Source organism: Phyllopteryx taeniolatus, chromosome 14, assembly GCF_024500385.1.
Source record: "Phyllopteryx taeniolatus isolate TA_2022b chromosome 14, UOR_Ptae_1.2, whole genome shotgun sequence".
NCBI classification, from domain to species: Eukaryota; Metazoa; Chordata; class Actinopteri; order Syngnathiformes; family Syngnathidae; genus Phyllopteryx; species Phyllopteryx taeniolatus.
In genome coordinates, this window is record NC_084515.1 from 18,721,581 (window position 1) to 18,744,654 (window position 23,074).

The following is a 23,074-nucleotide window of genomic DNA, read 5'->3' on the forward strand; positions in this document are numbered from 1 at the left end:
TTGATTCTTAATCATGACATTCTGACATGACTGGATACTTTTTAGTGTGAGCTCGGGTTTTTTGAAGAAAGCTTTTTTTTTTTTTAACACCCAATTCAATTGAACTTTTCAGATTAGTTTGTTTTGAAAATACATCTTTGATTTTCAAACATATAAAATCATTCATATTTAAACATAGTTTTGAGAACACTTTTAATTAATTCATTTCTTTATTTTATTTATAAATATATTTTGTAGATAAAAAATATTATATATATATATATATATATATATATATATATATATATATATATAGAGAGAGAGAGAGAGAGAGAGAGAGAGAGAGAGAGAGATTTAATTACAATAGTATTCATGGTCACTGGAACGTAAAATTATTGATTAGCCTGTATTTTATCGAGACAACTATTGAACTCCTAATGCAAGTATAATAATTATAATAATTTAAAATGACATATAATATTTTGTTTAAATTATTATTATTTATGATTTTTTTTGGGACATGCACTTGATGTCCCTATAAAAGTTCAAATGAATGATTGGCCTTTATTTTCTAAAGAAAACAATTTAATTCCCGATTGTTGGGAAAACACATTCGTTGGACCTTACAGATATAATTTGGCATGCTTCTGGCTCATTTGGAAACCTGCCCGGACATATTTGTAATTGGATGTGGATTTGGCCACGAGATGAGATATCCCAGCCGGCCCAAGGAAGAACCTCTGTGCCTTTTAAAACTATAAAAGCAAAATCGCCCGTCATAATATTTCTGGATATTTTTGCTCTCGTCCAACTTACCGCCGAGCCACACGGCGTCGGGGTCGTGGACGCGGAGGTCCGGACCAAAGACGTCATCCAGGGTGACCTTCTTCTTGAGGGCCAGGCTGTCATCTTCACCTGTCAAGCAAACGTCAAGACCAAAGCAAAAATCAAAAGCGGCACGCGGGCGGCCGCGACCGACTGTAAGGTGCAAATGGCGTCGCCGTGCGTCTGGGGAGAAGCTTCAAGTCGCTCCTCTGAAATCAGATTAACATTTCAAACGACTTTTTTTGACGCCGATTTAAAAAAATGTGAATTTTTTTTTAATTCAGGGTGTCACTCGGGGGTGGGAGGTCTCCATCCCACCACACTCTTACTCTTTTTCTTCTGCTAGGCAGATGACCAGTTTTGGGAAGGTGACTTTGGAAATGTAGTTAGTTACAATTACAAGTCATCTTGTTGAACATTTAATAGTAGTCTAACGATTTCAATTACTTTCTCAAAGTCATATAACTAATTACATTTGATTATGTTTGGATAACTTTTCTTAACTTTGAATCAATGCATCATCAGGACCTTTGGATGTTTCCTGGGAAAAAAAGTGCATTAAAACCAGGGATCATTATTTTGGAATTAACCACACGTGTTGTACACAAATAAACTGATAACAAAACGATGAAATGTAAATACATCATAAAAGGTGTTTGTTGCACTATATATATATGTATGTATGTATGTGTGTGTGTGTGTACTGCATATGGAAAACATGATAACATGTTGACCTAATGACAAATGTGCGCAATTCGGACAATATCGCTTCATAGGACAAATTTTCTATTAAAAAGTCTGAAATTATTAAGATGAAACGTCGATGTTCTTTTGGGGTTGAAAAGTGCTATGAGCGGCCGCGCGGGGGGGGGGGGGGGGGGGGGACGAGCAGGATTAAAGAACAGAGCGGGCTTGCATGTTGCCCCCAGCTCACACGTTGCCTCCCACTGCTATCTATCGGAGAGCAATTTTAGACAAGGACACAGATGAGAAAGGGAGCTCTGCTGTTGTTCTATCGATCTCGTTGCATCAGCCGCGCGCTTCTCGAGCCGCACAAAGACAAGCGACAAGTGGCGCAGACGATCACAAAGAGAAAGGCGAGGCTGACGCAGCGGGGTTGTCTTTTGCGACGGCTTTGACTTTGTGTGCCGGCGTGTCATCAGCCGCTGGCGCGAGATGAACAAATGAGCGAGAGCTCCACAAAAGTGTTTTTTTTTTTTTTTTAGATGAAAGCTGCGCCAGTTTGACAAAAGACCGTCATCTCCATTAAAGATTAGCTTCTTTTTGGGGGGGAATCAGCTCATAATCATGTGAAACCTTGCCAGCTTCGACACTGAGCAGTCAACGTGAAAAAGTTTAAAGAAGAACGTGCGAGGCAAACCAGCACCGCACAGACCATACTTTGTTTGTATTGTAGGAATATTTATTTGGCTTTTGGGTAACATTTCAGGGTGACCCTAAAATGCACGATAACCTTCATCCATCCATTTTCTTGACCGCTTCTCCTCACGCGTTGATGTTGGTGGCAACAATATGTGATGGTGATGTAAACTGCCCTCAGGACAGCCTCCAGTCAAAAAGCCGATGTCACGGTAACGCGCCGCCAACGCGCTACGAGGGCCAACTTGAAAATAAAAGCCTCGCCATCAATGCATTGTTTGGCTTTTCCTCCTGATTTTTGATATGGAAATCAATTTGTCAAGCATACGTTATACAAGGTGTAATAAATAAGCATAAAGAGGAAGAATCTTTTATCATCGACCTTAACTGCACATTTTGTTCGGACTGCACTTTTGCATCAACTTTTTCATTTAATACAAATAAAAATTCAGTCAAGATGATTGGGTTTCCTCAGCAGGGGGAATGAGTGTCAAGTGTGTGCGCTTGCGTTCGGTACGTACGGGGGGTCAGCAGGATGACGGCGGTGACGATCAGGGAGCAGATGACGAGGATGACCAGCAGGGCGATGGCGATTCCTTTCCAGTTCCTCTGTGGCGGCGAGCTGCCCACCAGGTCCTGATGAACGAAATCACACATTACGTACACGCACACACACGCCGTTAGAAGGTTTGCTGGAATCGATTCAGACGCAGGTTAACTTTATAAAATCTGACTTGCCCTTTTCTGTACTGGTGGTCCTCAACCACACATGGTTATTTCCCAGTGCCCCACTCGATTTTCCAGATGAACAATTTGATTTGAATACAGAGCATTTTCCGGCACTTATGACTAGCAACTAGCACGAGCAACAAGCCGCCAGGCAAATGTGACGTGACCACAGACAGTGATCAAATTCTGCAGTGATAAAGCAGCTAGCAATTCAAATCTATTTTGAATTGCGGACCTTTCGAATGGAACTAATAGCTTTCCTGGAGTGCAACCTATATTTTTCCCATATAAAAAAAAAAACAATTGTGTTTTTCTTGCCAGTGACTTCTGGGCTGTCCTTCCTACTTGTTGTGGTCACGGCATGTGTTGGCTCACTCACTCTTGGCTATTTTTGGTTTTAAACGTGAGTGAGTGGCACTGGGGGGCCATTAAGATTGAAGCCAAGTCGAAGGAATGCTAAGGAAGAAGAAAGAAAGAAAAGAAAAAGGTGTCACTAACGGTGTCACTAACGGTCTTCATCTAGATCTGACATGTCAGCTCACACACGTCTCGTCCGACTTCCAGTTAAATCCGGTCTGGGGGATTATTTGAGACGTCTATTGCTAACGGCCTTCCAGTATATACGACTTAAACCGGACATGCTGCAACAAGGTAGGTTTAAACACACAAAAAAAAAAAAAGTAAATCACAAATATGCAGGGGAACGCGACACTTTTTTTGTTCAGCCATCTCACTTTCGACACACTTTCAGTTATATCAGCCGCCTGAGGGCAGCCTTTATTCCAGCGAGGCCCGTCGATAGTTTAATAGCTGTGATCTAGATGTACAACACACACCCACGCACACGCGCACATTGAGTCAAGTGGTCATGGTGAAAAGAGGAGCCAACCAACCACATCAGTCCACCTGTTGATATCCTTGTAGCTAATTAGACCTTTTCTGTGTGTCTGAAGCAGATGAACAGCCCACTGAACTGAGTTAATGAGGTGTGTGTGTGTGTGTGTGTGTGTGTGTGTGTGTGTGCGCGCGAAGGACTTGTACAGATCATTTAACGGGGTGCGCACCTCCCAATTTTTAACAGCTGAACCCATTTTGAAAACGTGAGAGACCGCACAAACGAACGCAGCACACCGCACAAATAACGATATTTTCATCGGCAATCGTTGAGTCTTCTTCCCCAAACCAAATGTCTGTCACGGCAGCAATACTGGCATGCGGGAGGCAACGTAGAACATAGAAGAACGTCATCGTGGGAGAGGACATAGAAGAAGCTAGGCTAACTGTTAGCTTATCTGGTAACGGCATTGCGGTAGCAAAGACTTCTCTTTGACATTTGTATTCAATGTGGCGAATGACTGGTGAGAAACGTTACACAAACACTCAACACAAGCAGTAGCGCCTCGAGTTGTGTCCAGCAACAGCCCGGACTTCAGGTCGCTTCCTGATCGGCTATCGTTCCATTTCACTTCACAATCCCAAACTCTGCCGACCGCCCGCACACAGAAGGATTCGCCATCTCGTTGAGCAGATTTAACATGCGATTGTTGCCCTTGCTGACTTTGATTGGAAAAGTGGAAAATAATGGATCACCCTGCTTAAGATTTCGCCTAAATGAAGCGTGCGTGTGCATTTGATGGACCCAGGGGACACTTTAGTTACATTCCAAATCACGTGGACCCCGTAGTCAACATCCGACATCGCAACCCTCTCACAGCTGGACAAATCAGACACGGTGCCGTTCCAGTGAAAAGTCGCCTGTGGTTGTTTAAGCCATGCTCTAATATTATACACCTCCGCCAAGGTCAAACTGTTGTTGTTAGTGTCATATTTGTAACATTCACCCATCTTTTACGCTGCCGGTAAAAGTCCATCTTTTTTCAACGTCACTGGCACTGAAACAGAACGGTGGGGATAAGTTAGTTGTCCCGTCAATTTTGGCCTTCAGAAGAAGTACGTAACAAAGGGCAGGACGATGACTGAGTGTAAAGGAATGAAATGGGAAATTCAGCAGCCTCTCTCTCTTTGAAAGAGGATTTTTAGTTAGCGAGCTAGCTCCTGGTTCGGGAAGGACGACCAATGGATGGGTTGTGAGACATTTCCCGGATCCTCACCAAATGTGGTGTCCCCAAAACACTGAAGCTCCAAAACTGCACAAGCTCAACTACTGCAATGGTTTTCTACCTGAGCTCCTCAAAAATAATTTTCAAGTTGAAATCACGCCAAGGAGGGCTGAGCACATTACTCACTGGAGTCTTTTTACCTGCTGTACCAATTAGTCACATAATAGACTTTTCAAGTGCTGCTAATTAATCTGCGTGTCACTAAATGGACGAGGCCCAGAATACCTCGCTGTAAAAGAAATATTGGATGTAATTGAGTCAGGTCGGCTAATAGAGTCTGAAGTCAACATGGTTGTAACTGCATACAGTTCATTAATATGTTTGTGCGACTTCGGCGTGATTGTTGTGTCAAGTGTTGTCGTCGCGTTGTTTGATGCCAGTTGCCGATGGGACCTTTGCTCTTTGGCTTCTTTGAACGAACAAGCACAACGCTGTGGCATCGAGCAGAGGCAAAGACCTACAACAAGATAGAACGCTTCATAAAAAGTCTCCGCCATTCTCCATTTGTAATGCGCCACTTGAAATTACTCGGTTTGGGGCGCGGGGGGTGTTTGTGTCTCATGCAAATGAGCCACTCTTTTCCCGCTTCCAAGGCCTATGGGATTTCGTTACTATGGCGACTGAGGGCGGCACTAGGGTGTTGAGGATAGGTGATCAGCCACTCGTCCTCAAACAGCCCAGACTCAGAAAAGAAAAGCAAACCCCTATAAAAAAAATTTTTAAAAAAAAGACATTTTTACTCTTGGAGGCAGCACTTCAACAACAAGCCGCAGAATCACAGATTCTTAATTTGGCTTGACGTGATAGTTTTTCAGACAGTGTAATTCAGATGTGGCTTGAAAGTGGCAGACCTTCGCCCAGGCTAGCTGCCAAGTCGTGGGTGAAGAAACCCGGTGTATTATGTCAATTTGTTGAATCGTGACTTCAGGACCCAGCAAAATTCAGAAGGACTTGCGAACAAACACAAAATATTGTTTATTGTCTAATTTTACATTATATACATACATCACATTACGTTCACTTTAGTGTATGCGAAGCACAGTGAATCGCACTGCATAAATTCTTTTTAAAAAAAAAGTACCACTGGCCCACAGAACTCCAGTTAAGCTCTTAACAACTCCATCACATTGTGTGTGTGTGTGTGTGTGTATACGTCTCTCTCCGCACCGAGCTGCAAATCAATAGCGAAAGCAGTGAGTACACACGGAAAACAGCAGGCCCGCCAATCGGATGATTTTATTGCAGCGAGGTAAATGATTTTCTCGCCGCATATTGGTACACCGCACTCATGAGATATTCACCTGCCGCAGTTATCTGATATCTGATAGGAGCGACGCTGCGGAAGATGTCATGGATCTTGCCGCCCGAGCCCGAAATAGAGCAGCAGAATGCCGTGACGGGTGTCCACCATTGCAGGCCCTGTACCATCACTCTGCGGGCATTTTAATGCACCACTGGAGTGCATCAGCCTGACGTGCGCACACACACCTCCATACAGTACAGGAGTGTGACAGCTGTATGACGGCGGCAGAGTGGCTCTCTGCACTGCAGCGCTGCAGGCCGGGGAGGCATGTGAGTAAATATTTCGTTCCGGTCGTGTCTCTCCCCCCCGACGCGACTAATTGGCCCCGCGCGCTTGATCACAAGGAAAGAGGTGGAATCGTTCTAGACAGCCATACAAAAAAAATAATAATAATAAATAAAGATTTGAAATGCATCACACCCATGGTTGTGTCCTGCAGGCAGACTCAGGATGTGTTGGGGAGTGGGGAGCAGGTTCCTGAGCTTGAGTCGTTAAATAGTCGCATTGTGGTAAACTGATTGTTGCCAGTAAATTTGAGTCCATCCCGGTCATTTAACACTCACGACATTGAATCGATCGCAACTGAACTGTTTGTCTTAGAGGAGGTTTCGTCTGTCATCCGTGCAAGCTTCATCCATTTATGCACATAGGCTAGATAGGACAGCTCTTGTCGAGCCTAAGCGTTGCTGCGGAAACCCCTAAGGTAAAGGCACGTCCCAACAACGGATGGCAGGCTATCACTCTTGGGATGCTAAATGACAATCATTAAGATGCATTGAAGAGAGGCCTCTGCCCACCAACACACGCATCGCTTGGAATCGCCCTCGTTAATATTCCATTCGGTTGTAACAAGAGTGGTAGAGGCATCCGAAAGCCAAAAGAGGCTGTGTTGTTTTTTTTGTTCGAGGCTAAATTATTGAGCCTCTTCAAAAGGGCTGAAGCCTTCTCGGATGGCAGGCAAAACATCTTTTAAGACAACCAGAACCGCTCAGTTGCGTTCGATTCAATGCCCTGAGAATGATTTACGTTGTTGCTCATCATAGGTCCAACAGTTGCAGTATGCTAGCAAGCTACGCTAAAAAGACTAGTCATGATGACATCAGAATCAGAATCATCTTTAAGAACACTTTTGAGACATAACGACATTGACAAAAACAGTCACTGAGCAATAAAAGGTTGCTAGTAATCTGGTAATGCCGGTACAATTTTTTTTATTATTATTTGTTTTTTCGACAATTGTGCAAAAAGATGCAGAGTTCTCAAGCAATGAGAGCAGTTCGACTGATATGACTAATACAGCAATAGTCCGGTGGAATGACAATTGTGCACAGGGCGTCGAGACTTCAAGAAATGTATGCATTTTAAAGTGACGATTATCTGGGACCATGTCGATTGTGCAAATGTTGCAGATTGAAAACCGATGTAGAATTGAGACTTTGCCTTTGTTTCAGTTAAGCAAAACAAAACAGGCTAAGCATGATGCAGAAGATACCGAGCTTGAAGATCAGTGGAGAACCAACTAAAAAGCTAAGGAGAAGCTACAACAATGATCGGAATCTGCTTAAGTTCCAACTAGCACATTGTAGCATGCTAAACTAAACAGGCCACTACGACGAACGTGCGAATTTGCGTTATGCCAAACCGCGAATATGTGAAAGTTCACTGTACACCACACACTATAATATTTATATATATCTATTTTTTTCCTCATCGTGTGTTGTCTCACATTAAACACTAGTAAAAGCAGGGTAACAAACAATATTAATTCCAATACCATTTTTGATGCACTCCCCATAAACCCCCAAATTAGCCTCCAGTTCTCCACGGGTGTTACCTTATCTCCAAATCCATTCGCCACAATTTTCCCGTCTCTTAGGAGACGTGCGCTTTAAACGTGAAGGCTCCTTTTCCGGTCAAGCTTCCTTCCACTCCCCCTAATTCGCTCTGCCTCGCACTTTCCCTTTGTCTCAGGCTTAGACTAGATGCTTAGACTCGAAGCATCTCTTTGTCTCTGCTCGCCGCTCAAGTGTGAAATAAATCTTTCCGGATGTCAGTACCTGGTTGCCAAGGGAACCCCGGCACCCATTGGAATCCCATCCACAGTCCAGTACAGTGCACGGGGGATTAGGAGGAATAATAACTCCTGTGGGCAATTAAGCACGTTAACCAAACCGTGCGACACATGTGTGAGCCCACGGGCTTAAACTTGAATCCGGCACAGAAACCGGACACGGGATCTGTGATTCTGATCAAAAGACCAGTCGAAGCGGCGGCCTTTGGACACGGGGGTAAACTTTTCCCCTGGCGCGGCATCAATAAATCATGGCCGCTCATGAGAGGGGATTAAGAATTTATGCCGCTTGGCTTTTACAGCTCTCGTCTACCCAGATGGTCCACCTCGGCAAACGTCGACAGGCATCGTTAAAGACGCCCGAGGCGAGCCAAGGGAAACAACATGTTGTTTGGACACAACTGTGGGATCTGCACAGCTAATTGTTGACTTCAAAACGGAAATGTTTAGAAAACTCTCGGGGGGGGGGGAAAACTCTCGTTCACCTCGGAACTGTGAGGCCGACCGTGCCTCTCCGTAATAGCCAAGTAGCACAACAATATTGTGAGAGTGTGTGGTTCAAAATAAATACAATCTAATATAGAAATAAATGAAAACACGCGACTATAAAGTGTATTTTCTTTTGTCTGTTGCTTTTCTAATTCATTGGTCGATTTAGGCACAACAAACATATTTTTTGTCAAGTCTAATAAGGAGCAAAACGAAAAAGTTTTCCAACCTCAAGAACCAATCGTCAACGGAGATTTTTGTGTACCTTGAACTTTGGCACTGTTGTTAGCAACACTTGTGTGTGGCGTGTCGAATTTAGAAGACATTCATTCTCAATTCATACTGAAAGTAAAAGCTTTGCCAAATCAAGCATTTTTATCGATGTAAAGGCTGACTTTTTGCTCGTTGAAGAGACTACAGCACATTTCTACGTGGACTTGTTATCTCGCTTTGTGGCCAAACAGCTTGGAGCTCGCTCGCCAAAGTGGCAGCTTGGAAGCAAAGTGAAGCGAAACAAAAATCTGCAGTCTCACAGTGCAAACACTAATTGGACAATCAAGTCACTCGTCAAGTGCAGGAAAGAGAGCGGCGTCCCTGCACGTCCGCAAAACCGTCGGTGCCGTTACCGGTGAAAGTCATCAGCGCCTGATCGCTTCCTGCCTTCTGTGCTTGTTTTGTCCGATTGGAGCAACGTCAAATAGTAATAGTCAAAATAGTGTTCAATGATTCATGTGACTTACCTGTATTCATAGGATCAGTTTTCACCCTGACAGTGAATTATTTAACTTCAGGTCATCATTATTATTATTATTCATCTACTCACATACTATCTTCTCTCAAATCAATCTCATAACAATACTGGTTATGAAATCATTTAATAATACATACATGCACATATACACATATACACATTACATTATATAACTATTATTATTAGTTCATTAGAATGTAATAACTATTACTATTATTATTATAACAATTTTATTAAATATGTAATTTTTTGGTCTAATAAAAATACTTCTGATTCGTCTTTACTTTTAATGTATATACTGAATATTATATACATATATATACATACACACACACACACATCTGCACACACGCATCTAGTGCAGACGGTAGATTTCAACAAACCTTATGCGTAGCAATGACAGACTCTCATGTTTATGTATCCAATAGTTCTTTCTTCTTTCAACAGTGATACATTTTTCGGGTTTGTAATAACACTCTTGTGAGCAGTTTTCACTTTCTTTGGAGCCCTACTGAGGGATAACTTGGACACTTGCAATGTGCGACGCACAGTGCCAATGATGTTGACGCACGTGGGAAAAAGCAAAACTGAGCTTTCTCCGGCTAAGCCAAGACTGTCCACGAACCCAAAATGTGCATTCACTAAGGTCATTTTTCTACAAAAATGTGTTATTTATTTGTTATTGTTTGTAAAGAGAATACTTTTTCAACTAAGTCATTCGTAAACGGAGGTTCCACTGTCCACAGGTTACAATATGCAGCATACGGCGATCATGCTGGAATTGTTTATTAGTAAATGCGATTTCCTACACCATCATTCTTTTAAACTGCGACCTTAGCATTCAACAAAAGCATAAAGAAACTTGTTTGTGGTGACTTTAAAGGCTGGAAAAAGAAAGCACTTCTCTTTGCTTGGCCATTTAAATTACAAACAAAGTCAATTAGCCACTATAAAAATGAACAACAGTCTTATAGACCAAAGAGTCAATTCTATCCAGCTGTGTCTGTTTAAAAAAAAAGTGAAACCTTAAAAAGAAAATCCATGTTAAGTCACACAAAACATAAATGCTGAGATTTTCTTCGCACTCTGAAAAAAGATGATAAGGTAGCTTTGTGCCAAATAAAACCAAGAAAGAGTACGAAACGTCAACATTTGCTGGGCTTTGTGTGGCCTTGTTTTCTTTGCAAAAAGAAGAAAGGGGGAAAAATGAATAACGTCATCCCCAGTGTATGACAGAGGTAGGTAAGAAAATGTGAAATATCTTTGAAAAAAAAAAAAAGTTATTTCACCTGGAGTCTTTTCTAATCTTCAGAAGAACAACAAAAACCCATTGATTTAGTTGTGATTGGCTCAGCAGGTAAAACTCTGAAGGGAAGGTGAATTAATCACGGAATGCAGACTCAATACTACAAAGGCGACATTTAATCACTGATGATATATATATATTTTTTTTTTTCGTGAGATTTGTCATGCCCTAGAAAGCCTGCAATCTGGAGTCTTCACTGGAAACAAACGACAACAACGAAAACTTGTACGGTTGTGTTCAGAATAGAACAAAGAATTTCAAACGTGCGTAGAGCTCCAATTTCATCGAGTAACTTGCATTTGGCGTCACGCAAATGCATTGGGAACGCCGTTTATTCCGTTCCAAATCAACACGTCATGAAAGAAATATTATTTTGCAGAAAGTGAAGAAAAAGGAAGATTTGGCTATTTGCTGAGAAGTGCTTCACACCTGTGTTGCATGTCAAACTTCTGCCCCCCTGGAAACTGAATTCCAGTCCCCTGACCACTGGAATGTATATGGTCATCACAGCATTCAAATGACTGACAAATATTTAGTTGGATGAGCCCCGTTTCATAGAAGTGCTTCCGATCTGTATTGTATGGTGAACTTGTCATGTGTGTGTGTGTGTTCCGGGTTTTGTCTTCCCCCCTGTTTCACACACACCTGCTCATGTGAGCATCTTCATCACCTGTGCCTCGTTCACCCTAATTACCCCTTGTATATAACCTCGTGTCTCATTTCCTCTCGTTGCCAGTTCGTTGTACCTTGTCGTCGCGTTCCTGCATTCCTTGTTTCCACGTCATAGATTCACAGTAAGACCTGACCCTGTTCCGATTATCGACCTTGTCTCTTTGCCTCATGTTTTTGGATACTGTTGCCTCTTTTGGATTGCCTGCCTGTGTACCGACCTATGCCCGTCTATTAAACCTCTCTTTTTGGAAACTGTCAATTTGTTTTGGAGTCGTGCATTTTTGGGTCCTATCCGCTGTTCCGTTCATGACAGAACGAACTGGCCAGAACATGGATCCAGCAGACTCAGACCCGGTGCGCAAAGCCCTTCAAGCGCAGGGTCAACGCCTCGCGAAGCAGGATGAGCAGATTGCCGCCCTCCACCTTCATCTAGAGGGACTGTCAAGTTATCAGGACAATATGATGAGACAGGTGGCCTCGCAGTTTGAACTTCTTATGAAATTTTTTCAAGAGAAGGAACCAGAGGGGACTCCCGGGCTGGCTTGAGTAGGCTGACGTGAAAAGTCAAGATGGACCCTTGCAAAGTCGATGCCGTTATTAATTGGCCTACTCCCACGTCACGCAAAGATGTACAAAGGTTCTTGGGGTTCGCAAACTTCTACAGGAAATTCATCAGGAATTTCAGTTCTATAGCCTCTCCTTTGCATGATCTTACCTCGCCACACAAACCTTTTGTATGGAACCCGCTTTGTCATGCAGCTTTTCAAAGACTTAAGTCGAGCTTTACCTCCGCTCCCATCCTTACTTTGCCAGATCTCAAACAGCAGTTTGTGGTAGAAGTCGATGCGTCTGATGCCGGAATAGGAGCAGTGCTCTCCCAGAAGTCTCTCAAGGATGAGAAGTTACATCCTTGTGCGTTTCTTTCCAAAAAATTGACCCCAGCTGAAAAAAATTATGACATTGGCGACCGTGAACTGTTGGCAGTCAAGGTGGCTTTGATGGAGTGGAGGCACTGGCTAGAGGGGGCACATACTCCGTTTTTAGTATGGACAGATCACAAGAACCTTGAATATATTAAAACTGCCAAAAGATTAAATGCGAGGCAGGCTAGATGGGCTCTTTTCTTCTCTAGATTTAATTTTACGTTATCATACCGACCGGGTTCTAAAAATGGTAAGCCAGATGCTTTGTCACGCATTTTCTCCGAGGAGAGTTCTTTGTCCGACCCTAAGACTATTTTGCCTAAGTCATGCTTCATTTCCGCTTTTGTTTGGGACATTGAGACTGCGGTTGAAGGGGCTCTGAAAGACACTCCTAGCCCTGAAGATTGCCCCGAGAACAGGCTTTATGTGGTTCCGACCTTAAGGGGAAAAGTCATCCACTGGGCTCACACGAACCGAACGGTATGTCACCCAGGCATTGCCAAGACGCTATCGGTGGTCGAACAGCGCTTTTGGTGGCCTAATGTTAGGAGGGATGTTAGCGATTACGTCAATGCTTGCCAGGTATGTGCTGCTAACAAGGCCTCTCATCAACGTCCTTCTGGGGAGTTGCGACCCCTGCCAATACCACAACGTCCTTGGTCAGACATTTCCGTAGACTTTGTTACAGGATTACCGGCCTCTAAAGGCAATACCACCATTCTTACAGTTGTTGACAGGTTCTCTAAGATGGCGCACTTCATTGCACTTCCAAAACTCCCCTCAGCTAAAGACACTGCCGAGCTAATGATTAATCAGGTTTTTAAGTTCCATGGTTTCCCCAAGAATGTGGTGTCTGATAGGGGTCCCCAATTCATTTCGCAATTTTGGAAGGAGTTTTGTAAACTCATAGGTGCTACCGTCAGTCTGTCATCCGGGTTTCATCCTGAAACCAACGGCCAAACCGAGAGGCTGAACCAGGACCTGGAGACGGGGCTCCGATGTCTCGCTTCACAGGAGCCGCGATCCTGGTCTCAGAAACTGGTTTGGGTCGAATTCTCCCACAATTCCCTCCCCTCTGCATCCACTGGTCTATCGCCTTTTCACGTTGTGCATGGTTACCAACCATCTCTGTTTCCTGCCATAGCCCCAGAATCCACAGTTCCAGCAGCATTAACCTTGGTGAGACGCTGCAGGAGGACCTGGGAGCGAGCCCGCCAGATGCTGCTGCGCCAGGGACGGTCCTACAAAGCCGCTGCTGACCGTCGGAGGACACCGGCCCCGAACTACAAAGTGGGTCAGCGAGTTTGGCTTTCGACCAAACATATTCCACTCCGGGTGGAGTCCAAGAAGCTCGCTCCCAGGTTCGTTGGGCCCTTCCCCATCACAAAAATAATCAACCCTGTCACCGTGAAGCTGAGGCTCCCAAGGTCTATGCGGGTCCACCCTACTTTTCACGTCAGCCTACTCAAGCCAGCCCGGGAGTCCCCTCTGGTCCCGCCTTCCAGGCCCCCTCCTCCCCCCCGGTTTGTGGATGGGGGCCCTGTCTTCTCTGTGAAGCGGCTGTTGTCATCTCGTCGGAGGGGCAGGGGGTTTCAATATCTGGTGGACTGGGAGGGCTATGGGCCTGAGGAGCGTTCCTGGGTACCGTCTGCGTTTATCGTGGATGATTCGCTCATTCGGGACTTCCACGTTGCGCATCCAGGGGCCCCAGGGCCGTCTGGGGCCGGCCGTTAGGGGGGGGGTACTGTCATGTGTGTGTGTGTGTTCCGGGTTTTGTCTTCCCCCCTGTTTCACACACACCTGCTCATGTGAGCATCTTCATCACCTGTGCCTCGTTCACCCTAATTACCCCTTGTATATAACCTCGTGTCTCATTTCCTCTCGTTGCCAGTTCGTTGTACCTTGTCGTCGCGTTCCTGCATTCCTTGTTTCCACGTCATAGATTCACAGTAAGACCTGACCCTGTTCCGATTATCGACCTTGTCTCTTTGCCTCATGTTTTTGGATACTGTTGCCTCTTTTGGATTGCCTGCCTGTGTACCGACCTATGCCCGTCTATTAAACCTCTCTTTTTGGAAACTGTCAATTTGTTTTGGAGTCGTGCATTTTTGGGTCCTATCCGCTGTTCCGTTCATGACAGAACTGTTATAGCTCCAGGACCACCGGACTGCATACGGTCACGGAAGCATTAAAGTCAGAGAAGCCCTGTTTCTGCGAACTGAAGTCTCCCAACTTCGCCAGCAGTCATGTGCCATTCCCTCTGAAAGAGGCCATATATAATGTTAGGGTGCCTGAAGTCGTGTTCCTGAGAAGCGCTTCACATCTATGCTGCATGGACGCCTGGCACCTGTCAACTGCTATTCTACTGAGAGCATTAGACTGGACTATAGGGTCCGAACTGGTCTGCCCCTGTATGGTCATTACAGCATCACTGAACTCATATTTAAAGTGTACGGCATTAGCCCTGTTTCTGTGAGCCGCTTCACAACCGTATTGCATGGAGAACCCTTGGCACATGTCAAATTACGATTCCATCTGAGGACCGTTGGACCGTATATGGTCATTATAGCATTCAAATTGCTCAAATAATATTTTTGGCGCTAGGCACTACTTCTGATAACTGTTTCAAGTCTGTATTGCATGGAGAACTGGAGAACGGCTATAGCCCCAGGATCATTGGACCGTATATGGTCGTCATTATCGTATTAAAATAAGTAGTTGAATAAGCGTTGTTTTTACAACTTGCAATCAATTCATTCAAAACGTTTTGCCTTTTTTCTTGACTTGGAGGAAAGTTGGAGGTTACCCTCATTTAAAACAATAAGCGGACGAGTCAGCCCAGGCCACCTAAGTGCTATATAACGTTTCATTCACCCAGATTATGAATGTTTTATTCAGCTTCAGCTCCCCGCAACCCCGAACACGATAAGCCGTATCGTCGCCGTCGAGAGGTCCCGGGTTCGAATCTCGGCTCAGGCCGTCCTGTGTGCTCGTGTGGTTTTCTGAGTACTGTGGCTGGCACCTCACACGTTTTCCAAAACATATACAGGCTTTAGGTTAGGTTCATTGAAGACTCTGAATTGTCCATAGGTGTTAGTGTGAGTGAGAACGGTTCTTTGTGCATATGTGTCCCGAAATTGACGGGCAACCGGGCCAGGGTGTTGCACTTCACATGTTACCATCATTACAGACAATGGGGCACTATTTTCGAGGACGGTGGAAATCCTGTGCGCCAGCGACGGGTTAGACCGGTGTTGGTAATCCTCAGATCCGAGAGCAGGCGGGCTTCGCCGCCGCGCGAGCGTTTAGAGCCGACTTCATTCGCCGCCAATTCGCCGAAGCGGCTCCTCTCACTCCCTTTAAATATGGCGCAACGAGCTGGCGACTTCACCGTGTCGGCGGACCTCAAAAACTATCTGCATGTGCCCCTCTCAAATTCACCCAGATGGCGTAAAACCAGCGGTCTAGCCTGCTCTAGACCCGTTAGACGCGGTCTGAGGGCGGCAGGGTGTACCCCGCCTCTCGCCTAAGTCTCGTGACCCTCATGAGGACAAGACCTACAGCAAACGGATGGATGATGAATACAAACACACTCAGGTTGGATTATGTGTCAATTGAAATAGATGTTTCAAAAATCCGATGTAGGCCTTCAATGGAAATGGGGCACTTGGACCCGCGGTGTAATTGCAGCCGTCGTCGGCCTCACAAGTGCAAAGAAGAAGCAAGGAGAGAGTGAAGACTGAAACGCAATCTCGCTCCAGGTTGCCTTCAAAAGCGTCACAATCTTTTGTGGCACAACATAAGAAAGCGAGCGAACACGTAGCAGAGAAGGAAAGCAGAGATGCGCCCTTCGCTGTGCCCGTAACAACTCCGCTAATGAAGACTCTGCCCTTTTCTCGTCTATTTATTGGCTTATATTTGGGATGAAAGAAGGATGCGCCGACGCATTCAAAGCAGGAGAGTTGAAATCTCAGCCGTGCCGCTCAGCTGCGCTGAGCGAGCTGGTGATGATATCGCTGCATCATTGAAGAGCACGCCCGTAGAGCTCGGTGACGCGAGCGAGGTCAGCGCTGAAGCTGCAGCGAGGTCATTCATTGCGCGTCGCAAACGGTCTCGTAACGAGCTGCCGACGGTGCAAAGAAGCCGAGGTGAGTTGATGAGTTGATGTCATCCGATCGAGACACCATAATAATAATAATTGTATCCATATTAATAATAAATAATAATAAAATAATACAACTGTTCCATATTTTATACTAATGACAAAAATTGATTTAGTTAAAAACTGCAGTAAAAGCAAAAAACAAACAAACAAATAAACAAAAGAGGCAGCGAGGCGTTCCGCGAATAGCGATAAACTGCAACTAATTAAATTGTAATTGTTGCTCACTGGAGATTTGTTACTTAACATAGTTCTTGGCACCGACCGTTTTCTTTTTTTCGTGTCGTCTTGCGGTATCTTTTGGTATTTCAGAGAGCGCTAAAACAACAAATAGATGAGTTTGTCAGCAAGTAACAGAGAGTAGGTTCCCAAAATGAATCGAGAAATACCCTCCATCACAAATATTGGAACACCGTCTACGTTCAGAAAAAACATGCTAAGATATCGCCTTTAATTGTTTCGTATGCTTCTCTTTGAAGTCGACACAACCGTTCCCTTCTTTTCAATCGCATTCTGTAGATATCGTCACGTTCCATAGATGTTGCATCGTTATATTATTGTTAATTGGCTTTACATAGCAATAATATCGTACTCGTCTGGAATTCCCACCGCTAGTGTGCACCCTTATTTATTTAATACCCCTAACAGATTGGTTTCATTTTCAGTTGCATGTATTAAGTTAGACTGTATGTCACCAAATGATTTCTCTCTCTACTTTGCATGTATTCATGTTTTTTAACATTGACTGTCTCTTTCCACTGAAGCTCAATGTGTTTTGTTAGCTTCTCACTCTTACGGACCTCGAAAATGTCCCGACAACCCGACAACGGACACGTGCGGTGCAATAACATGAAGTCAAGCCGTCGACAAAACAATTCCGCAAGATTGCAGTCGAGCTCCTCGTAGCCGAGCAATGACGTTAATCGTATCTCGCTTGTGCAAAGTGCGTGGCCTACACGTCGTTACATCGAGTCCGAGCGTTCCCCGCGGCCTCGTCCGCACAACCATTGACGCTCACGTCATTTAACACCCGCTCGGTTTGCCTCCGCCCTCGTTTCACGTCAGCGCTGCTCCAAAGTCTGATGAGCTCCCTGAAATCTAAGTCTCCGTTCTTGAGCCGGGCTCAGGCTGCTCCGCGGGGGGGCTGAGGTTACAACAACTTCATGGAATATTGACTTGCAAGTTGTGGCCCCAACACAAGTGTCCTGACCCTCGTGTCGAACGTCCGCCGACGTGATGAGAAAGTGATGCCCGTCGAAGAGGAGGCCCTACCTGGTCCGGCTGCTGAGCGCCTTTTTCCGGCCCGTTGCCCTCTTTGGCGGAAGTCATGGGCGTAAATAAAAAAAGGAGGAGAGGATGGAGGGATGAGCGTGCGGCGTCCGCTGCTGACAGGTGCAGAATAATGAAGACTACAGAGACACGGAGAGAGAAAGAGAGAGAGAGAGAGAGAGAGGCAGGAAGAGCGAGGAGGAGGAGGAGGAGGAGGAGGAGGAGGAGAGCGAGCGAGCGAGCGTTCAAGGATATCTGGTGATTTGCGCAAATAATGACGACCGTGGGCGCAGACAGCGGCTGACGCGCTGCCATGTGGGAGGTTCGCTTTACCTCTGCAGCACAATGAACGGGCTCCTCTGACCGAAACACGCACGCACGCACGCACGCACATGGAGCAAATGTCAGACAAGACGAAATAGAGAGCAAACAGGAGCTGATTATTGTTGGCTCCCTTTTTACAGAATGGAATTAGATGCACAATCAAAATTGAAAAAAGAGAATGATTATATGAGGTGCACACTTGAGTGAGTGTGGGAGGTGTTTTGGTGTGGGTGAGAGTTTTTGGGAGGTGAATGTGAGAAGTAAATCATATTTTTGGCCTAAACACACCGGATATTATGATATCATTATCCCTCGCCTTGTTTTGAAAACACATTTCATTTCATCCTCCCTCGCGTATTATTCAAGACCGCACCCGCCATCGAGGCTTCAAACCTGACGGACCTTTTTTCTCCAAGCGCGCTGCCCATTTGGAAAGATCGGCAACATTGAGGAAAAACCCGCCCATGGTTCACACATTTCATCCAATTTTCTTGAAGGTTTCAGACGCAAACAGAGACAAAGAAAACTCCTTGTTTATCGTCATGATAACGCAACAGCGTTCCGCCACTATTTGCTATATAAAAAGGTTTAGAGCACTGACAGCGCTATGGCCGGACTAAAGGAAGTTCCTCTCCTCACTTCAACCAGATGCCACATGATGGCGCCCAAGCAAAGCTCTTTTATTAGACAGGGCTGTGTCCTGACAACAAAACGTTTTTCAGCAAATAACAGAGAATAGATTTCACATATCTGCCAATAGGTGAATTTCTAACAAAAAAATTGTTAACGGGTGGGGGGGCCAGAGAATATTTTCATGGTTATGTTAACTGTTGCTTCCAAAACAATATTTTCCAAGTAATTTGTAGTTATTTCCCCAGTCTAAATCAAGAAGCTTCTTCATTTTGAATCCTATCCAACACAAGATTGCCAAGTTAGGTCAGGTGCCAAAGCAGGAACGGGGTTATTTCTTGAGATTTCATCTGCTGCACGTTCAAAACGTTAACCGCAGATATGAATCAGAATTATTTGGATAATATTGTGGAGCCCCGCGTACTGATTCGAGGGCAATTCTCATGAAATGAATTGGGCACCTTAATGCAAAACGCAGCGTCGACAGTTCTCGTACGAGCAAGGTTAGTTTGCCTCAGTGGCAGAAAGAACAGCAGTTGTTTGAATTTAATTTCTGCCATAATGGTAAGTAATGGTAGAGATGACACCTCATATTAGGCTGCGTGGCCTGTTTGGTATTGGCAAAAGATATTTGAGGCTTTCTGGTCAAAACCGAAACAAAACAAAATGTGCTTTCCAACGTGTTCACTAGTGGAATGGCCCAAACAGGTGTTTTGTTTTGTCTTTTGTTGCCCCCGTCCCAGCTTTTTGGGAACGTTTTGTGGCCATCAAATTCAAAATGACAGAATGTTGGCAAAAAAATGATAACGTTCATCAGTTTGAACATGAAATACTTTGTCTTTGTTGTCATTGGAATCTGTTTTGATTGACATTTTACACAACGTCCCGACTTTATTGGAATCGGGGTTTGGAGAAGAGGGGAAATATTTTGCGAACTATTTCCACCTCTGACTGTTTGGAGACAACGGAAGCATCATTTAAAAGTTCGTCTAACTTAGCAACAGTATCTAAGGGGGTTGCCTTCGTGAAAGGTCAACTAGCTGTTCTGTTATACTCCGAAGCATAAGCGCTATCGTTGGAAAATATTCCCATATTATCACCTCCCCAGTTTCCATTGCCGCTCCAAGTCTCAGCACAGTTGATTTATTGTCTCGTGAATTTGTCACACGTCGGTTTCAATCTACAGGCGCCATCTGACAGCTCGGCTGACGATCTAAATGAGCTGCCGGCGGGCTCTCTGTCCGTCATGCGGCAAATGGAGACAAGAATCCATGCAACAAAAACAAAATCCTTCCAGGTATCCCCCTGATGTTCTTTTCAGGAGAGATTCCGCCCATTCTCGCCAAATTGAAAAGCCCAATCTCCGGCTGACAGAAAAAAACAGCGTGGGAGAGGACACATTTGCATATTATCAGTTGAAAAAAAAAAAAAGAATGATATTGGCTGTGCTGTGTGCGCTTGTAAAACAAAGAGGGCCGCTGCCGCTGCCGCCGCCGCCGCCGCTGCCGGCCTGGCTCTTGAGAGACGCTGTTAGTGTCCTCCCACATAGAGCAGAAATAGTTGCTGCTCCGAACAAAACATTGTTAGCGCTGGAGCTCTAGCTGCGCCGCGTGTGTGTCACATCACTCTGTGCACACGCACGCACACAATGCACGTTCTTGTTAGCACAGCTTGTCTGCCTATTTGCACTGCACACACACACAGGAATACGACCCAGAGCGTATTTCCTCAGAAGTCATGCAAAGTCAGAGCACAGCCGCTGGCCTTTTCAACCAGTCGTCTGCGGGGAGAGAAGGAGCAGAACCATATTCCAGGAGAGACAGCAGAAGGACGGAAACGATTCCCTCATTATACCAATGCCCATTAGCGCCATTAGTGCTCTCGGAAGAGGCATTATTACTTTTGATTTTTGTATTTATTTTTAAACAGGAAGAGGAAACGATTCATTCGATCTCGGCCACTTGTGAAAGCCAAAGTGCAGAATCAACTCTATAATTAATTATGGAGTGATTATAAAGGGGGGGAAAAAATATAAATCATAACATGTTGACTTGCAGAGAGATCATGAATATTTCATTAAGAAAAGAGGCGATAACAGCGTTCGAGCTCTTGACGACAACCAGCTTCAACGAACGCGCTCATTGGGCAAAGCACTAATTGCTCATACCAATACTTGACAATCAATTAACAGATTGATCTGGACAAAAGTAAAGTGTTCATTAGGCGCACTTAAGCGGGGTACACACATTTGGATTTTTTTATCTTAACCGATTTTTTTTTATTTTGGAGACGCCACACATGACAAGGAAAAAAAGGGAATGTGTTTTTTTTTTTTACTGCTGCTCTTGTGTGTGGCGAACCGGAGACGACCGACACCGCCCATAATCGGGCATGTGGACACACAGACCCCCGCTGGTGCTCGAGCACCAGCCCCTTTTGTCTCGGATAAGAAAAGTCCCTGGTTTTCTTCATTTGTCAATATTTCAAAATGGCTATGCACGTGCCTGCAAATGATCATATATCAAAAGTCAGTCATACATTAAGAAATGCAGCAAAGATGCAGATTTGAAGTATGCATAAAAGGAAATGATTTGGGGGATATATTGAATGTTTGCAGTTTGCAGACAGAACTTGTAAAATGAGAGAGGATGATAGTGTAATCCTCACACACGTGAGTCTTTTCTCATCGATTTCATTTCATTTCCATATTTGGCTTGTTAACTTGGAAGCGAAGATGGAGCTAGCGCTGACAGTGTAGTTGGTTCGCCATCATTACTGGTAACTAGACCATTTAACCAAAACTGTCGTGTGACGGTGATACGACTAAAAATGACTAATAACGAAGAATTTAAAAAAAAAAACAACAACAACAACAACTATCTATCCATCCATTTTCTGTATCGCTGCTCCTCGTTAGGCTCGCGTGTGCGCAGGAGCCTGTCCCGGCTGACTTTCATTTGGGCGAGGCGCAAGGTAAACCCTGGACTGATCCCCAGCCAATCGCCTGGCTCGTTTAGACAGGCAACCCTTTACACCTGCGCATTTTTATTGCAAGCATTTTTTTTTATAATTGAGAGTCTTTAATGAACAGTCACGTTTCAGCACGAGGGGAATATGCAAACTGCCCTCCAAAGGTCATACGAGTAGCCCACTGGCCTGTTCCGAAATTAGCTCACAAGTGTTGGGACATAGCAAAGTTGTAGAAGTGATCATTAGAATATGTTGTAGAGATTTCTAGAAATGGGATTATTCCTGTTGCTGTGTCCATCGTTCTCTCATTCCCTTTGGACTTGACTTGAGTTAAAATGTTGCATATTGATATGATATTGACTTGCTTCCTACCAGTTTAAATCATTGTTAATAAATATTGTGAAAGAAAATTAAGATGATCAGTGTCTTTACATCAATGAATAGAATTATTGATGAGAAGAAACCGGGGGGCGGCTGAGATCAAGATAAAAGAAAAAAAAGAGACGCCAACTCAAACAGTGCACAGACACGCTGCATGCTAGCGCCCCCTCGTGCCCACTAGGAGGATGACACCGTATTTGTTCCTGGCATGCAAAGCGCACAGCTGCACACTCAGAAAATGCAGGACACAGACGAGAGGACCCGACAAAGACCACCGCACGGATCGTTATCACTTTGAAGCAATAAGGCCTGACGGGAAGTCATTGTCCGCCGTGTTTTATTATCAACGCCCCTCTTCCGCTTCCACAGCGCTTGCGTTGCTTTTGCGTGGAATGTATTGCTCATTATTTTCGGATGATAGGGCGTTTTCCAACATCCTCCCGGGCACATTGAGGTCACATTCGCCGAGAGTTCCTCCGATGAAGGCCTGCCGATTTTTTTTTAACGAGCTGTTTGCGTCGCGCCGCGGTGCTCAATCACATTCGTCCCCGCGGCCTGCTGTCATTCCGGGGGGCAACATGGCGTCCCTGCGTCGTCTGCGGAGCTGCCACTCGAAATACGCAGCGTATAAAAGGTTAAAAGCCGAGACATCACGTGGTCGGCGTATCTGATAGTCAGAACACGTCGTCGCAGTTTGGTGAAAGGTGATGAAGGGCATTCTTGTTCAAGTCAGTCAGCTCGTAAATGGGCTTCAACACTGCAGAAGCTCAAAATCGTGTCTTTGTCAAAA

The 23,074-nt window shown here is 44.8% G+C and overlaps 1 protein-coding gene across 7 annotated transcripts in view; it reads right to left on the minus strand.

Moving 5' to 3' along the window:
- The window catches only part of dpp6b (dipeptidyl-peptidase 6b), an 87,993-nt gene that overhangs the window by 17,330 nt on the left and 47,589 nt on the right, over positions 1–23,074 (minus strand). For 6 of the 7 annotated variants that reach the window (XR_009791755.1, XM_061797253.1, XM_061797256.1 and 3 more), the window contains 2 exons: positions 2,706–2,820; positions 796–894 (listed from right to left, as the gene is read on the minus strand). Coding sequence is in view for 6 of the 7 variants with exons in the window: in XM_061797253.1 (XP_061653237.1) it covers positions 796–894; positions 2,706–2,820 (214 nt within the window). In the remaining variant the exon portion in view is untranslated. Of the gene's footprint in view, positions 1–795; positions 895–2,705; positions 2,821–17,982; positions 18,104–23,074 lie in introns of those variants that run through there. The other variant, XM_061797255.1, reaches the window with a different exon arrangement.